The sequence below is a fragment of the Phytophthora parasitica genome, assembly GCF_000247585.1.
Source record: "Phytophthora parasitica INRA-310 unplaced genomic scaffold supercont2.76, whole genome shotgun sequence".
Taxonomy (NCBI): domain Eukaryota; phylum Oomycota; class Peronosporomycetes; order Peronosporales; family Peronosporaceae; genus Phytophthora; species Phytophthora nicotianae.
The window spans coordinates 68,582-71,604 of record NW_008649062.1 but is presented as its reverse complement, the minus strand read 5'-3'; the positions used below and the strand labels follow the sequence as shown (position 1 = coordinate 71,604).

The window sequence follows — 3,023 nt, the reverse complement described above, 5'->3', positions numbered from 1 at the left end:
GAATGCAGCGAACGTCGACAATAGACTGTCGCTGGTGACGTACCAAACTGTTTTTGCCGCAAAACGAGCCAAATGTTTGTCGGCACGAAGCCCTTATGATTTCGAAAGCGCTTTGCATCGTCGCTGGACACCACAACCTCGAAGTGTGTGCCATCAATGGCGCAGGGGGCTTGATCAAAATACGGATAAAGTCTTGCGAAACAGATTTAAGGAGGTAAATGTCATCACTCAGCGCCCGGACGACAGTGTAGACACCATGAATTATGTACTTATGCACGATAGCGTACGCTAAATCGAAGCGAACCTCCTGATCCCGGCGTGTTGAAGCAGTCTCAATCCAATTCAGCACAACAGCCAGCACTTCTCGTATCGAGAAGTGCGATAAAATAGAGTAGGTTTGGAAACCTGCTTCTTCCCTCTGTTTTTATGCCGAATCATACTAAACCAAGTGTGCTGCTTTAATTTTTAAGAATTAGAATTTTAATTCTATCGCTTCTAGTCTCGTGCGGCATTATGGAATCTAGTCCCTCGTACGGATATGAATTGATGTATAACGTGTATAGCGACCAACAAATTCTTTGGGGGCGATACCAGTTCGCTCAATGCTACTGTGAGCCTAAGAGATACTTTGCACACTACTGGACAATGGCGAGTCTCTCCAAAATCATGAGGTATGAAACAATCGTCAACAACGATCTCCAATTTCGCCAGATTTTTCGTGATGGACAACGCATTTCGTTCAGCATCCCTCTGCTCGACAAAGAAGAACACGTAGAAGCCAGAAGGTTACTGAATTCGAGTACCCCATCGAAAACACAGCCAATCTAGGTCATTGACGATCTTGCCCCGTCATTCCTTAAAGTACTCGACCAACGGCAACATGGTTCGCCCATCGCTGCTGTGTGTGTGTCCATCGTACTGCGCCACCAGGCGAACAGCTACACCCTCGATCTCTTCGCTGCTACAATCTCCAGTTATCTCGGCCCCGACCGCAATCTCCCTTTCCACAATGCAAGACAGGCTCCCTCTAGCTACTCGACTGGATCTGGCATCCAGTTGCGTGTCTTCAACCGACAGGACTCCTGGTGGAAGCTCACCAAGTATCTTCGCTCAGATAGTCACTACTACCGCTCCGAATTCGCGCTTGGATTGGAAGTTGCCGCTGAACGCAATAGCCTGAAAATAGTGCAATGGTTTTTTTTTTTTTAGCATTTTAAAGGATGCGTCGTGCCTGTGGGCAGGGATACTCAAAATACAATATAATACAACTGCTTGCCGTGCGGTGAAATACATATCGGGTCAAATGAGACCAGAGCAAGGAAATAAATAATTGCAATTGTGGTGAGGCAGACAGTAAATTTTTGCATGCCAAGTGTGCTAGCCTTCTACTTCTCTAGACACGCATCCACTGTCGCCACATCCCAGAAGCCTCCACTAACCTTCAGAAAGAGAATCATTTCGAGAGTCATAGGCGACAACCTGTGTCGCTCGTGTCGAACCACGGCACGAGCGATACTGAAAAAACCTCTCTACTCGATTCGACGTAGGTGGGATAACTGATAGGAGATTGTAGGTCGATGGATTGGCAACAATTTTGCGTCGATTTAGGATTTGATCAGCAAACCCTTCCTTTGCGGTAGAACTCGTCACTTCCGCGGTGCTCAAAGCCTCCGCTGGTACACGGAATGGTTCCAAAGCTCTGGCCTCTTCGTTCGTCAACAAGCCCGCATCGCCTACCAACATCTTGACAACCGCTGCTTCAAACGCAGGCGAGTGCACAATTTCGGCATCAGGCGCTGTCGTCAAAACGCAAGATATTAGTATCTCTCCGTCACAATAGTTTATAGAAAGCACTTACAAAGATAGGTGGTCATTGAGGGCCTCAATTCCAACAGGCCGTCAAACAAATCGCGTGCATCGAGCAGGGTTAACTCATCCCCCTGTAATTTCTTGGAAATCGATTCGATGCACCGCAACTTCGACAAGAGATCCTACAGCTTACGATGAACTGCTCTTGACGGTAGCAGATCCATCATGTCGTCATCGTTAGCAGAAAGGAATTCACGCAGGCGAATGTAGCGTTCAAGCATGGAGAACGTTGAGGACCAGCGTGTATCCTGGCTCAGAATTGGCATCAAGGGTGTCTTCATCCTAATAAAAAAATAGATTCGCACAAATTTAGGTTAATCCAAATCCCAATTATCAAATCACAAATCACAGATTTTGTATACCTCATTTTGCAGCTTGGTTTTGTACGATGCTTCCGCATAAGCTGCTGAACTTGATCAAGCGCAGTTTCAAAAGGAACAAGAAACTCTCGAACAGCGAGACTCAGACGATGCCTTGCGCAGCCAACTAGCGGCACATTCATCAGGTTTGCAAGCCGTTTGTTGACTGCGCAGTTATCACCAACGAGAAACTTGCAGCCGTTAATAGTCTTACCAAAAAATGGCAAGAACCGCACAATTGCTCTCATGCGCTCTTCGGCATTCAAGTGATCGTCAGGCTCGTCCATAACAGGAGCCATAGACAGCAGAGGGTACCGAGGGCCGCCAGGCGAGTCGTAGCATCCGTAAATAGCCAAGAACTGCTCCGTGTCTTGGCTCCAGTCGTCCAGCATCAGGCCAAATTCGTCAGGCATCTCTTCACCGATTGCCTTCTCCACTGCCTTGGTCACGCTTTCAATGCTGGAGACCAGAGTGTTCACAGACACAGGAGTAGTGTACCTACCAAAAATAGTATGACATATTGGTCAGATCAAATTTTGAATAGAAATAAAAGCATGCTCATTGTTAGTACTTACCTTCGTGTCTCCACGGACTCGCAGAATGAGAGCGGCAGATTGTCCATGACGATTCACTTCATCCATGCGTAGCGGTTGGAAGCTTTCTGACTCACCCAGGTCACGAGAGTGCCAGTCGCTGCTGCGGTTGCATTAGCATTTCTCGCTCAAAATGGGGATGTGCCACTCGGACATGCGGCACCAGGTTGGTGTAGTCGCTCCTAGGGCTATGCTTACGCTG

The 3,023-nt window shown here is 47.6% G+C and overlaps 2 protein-coding genes across 2 annotated transcripts; both read right to left on the bottom strand.

Annotated features, from left to right (window-relative positions):
* Positions 1–1,434: 1,434 nt before the first annotated feature.
* Positions 1,435–1,874, bottom strand: PPTG_24229 (hypothetical protein; the record flags this gene model as incomplete). Its single annotated transcript, XM_008915831.1, has 2 exons — positions 1,435–1,796; positions 1,859–1,874. The coding sequence occupies 2 exons, from the start codon at positions 1,872–1,874 to the stop codon at positions 1,435–1,437; spliced, it is 378 nt and encodes a 125-aa protein (XP_008914079.1).
* Positions 1,875–1,991: 117 nt separating this feature from the next.
* Positions 1,992–2,959, bottom strand: PPTG_17803 (hypothetical protein; the record flags this gene model as incomplete). The annotated part of the gene is made up of 3 exons (XM_008915830.1): positions 2,804–2,959; positions 2,232–2,726; positions 1,992–2,151 (listed from the first exon to the last, which is right to left on the bottom strand). The coding sequence occupies exons 1-3, from the start codon at positions 2,848–2,850 to the stop codon at positions 1,992–1,994; spliced, it is 702 nt and encodes a 233-aa protein (XP_008914078.1). The 5' UTR covers positions 2,851–2,959.
* Positions 2,960–3,023: the final 64 nt, after the last annotated feature.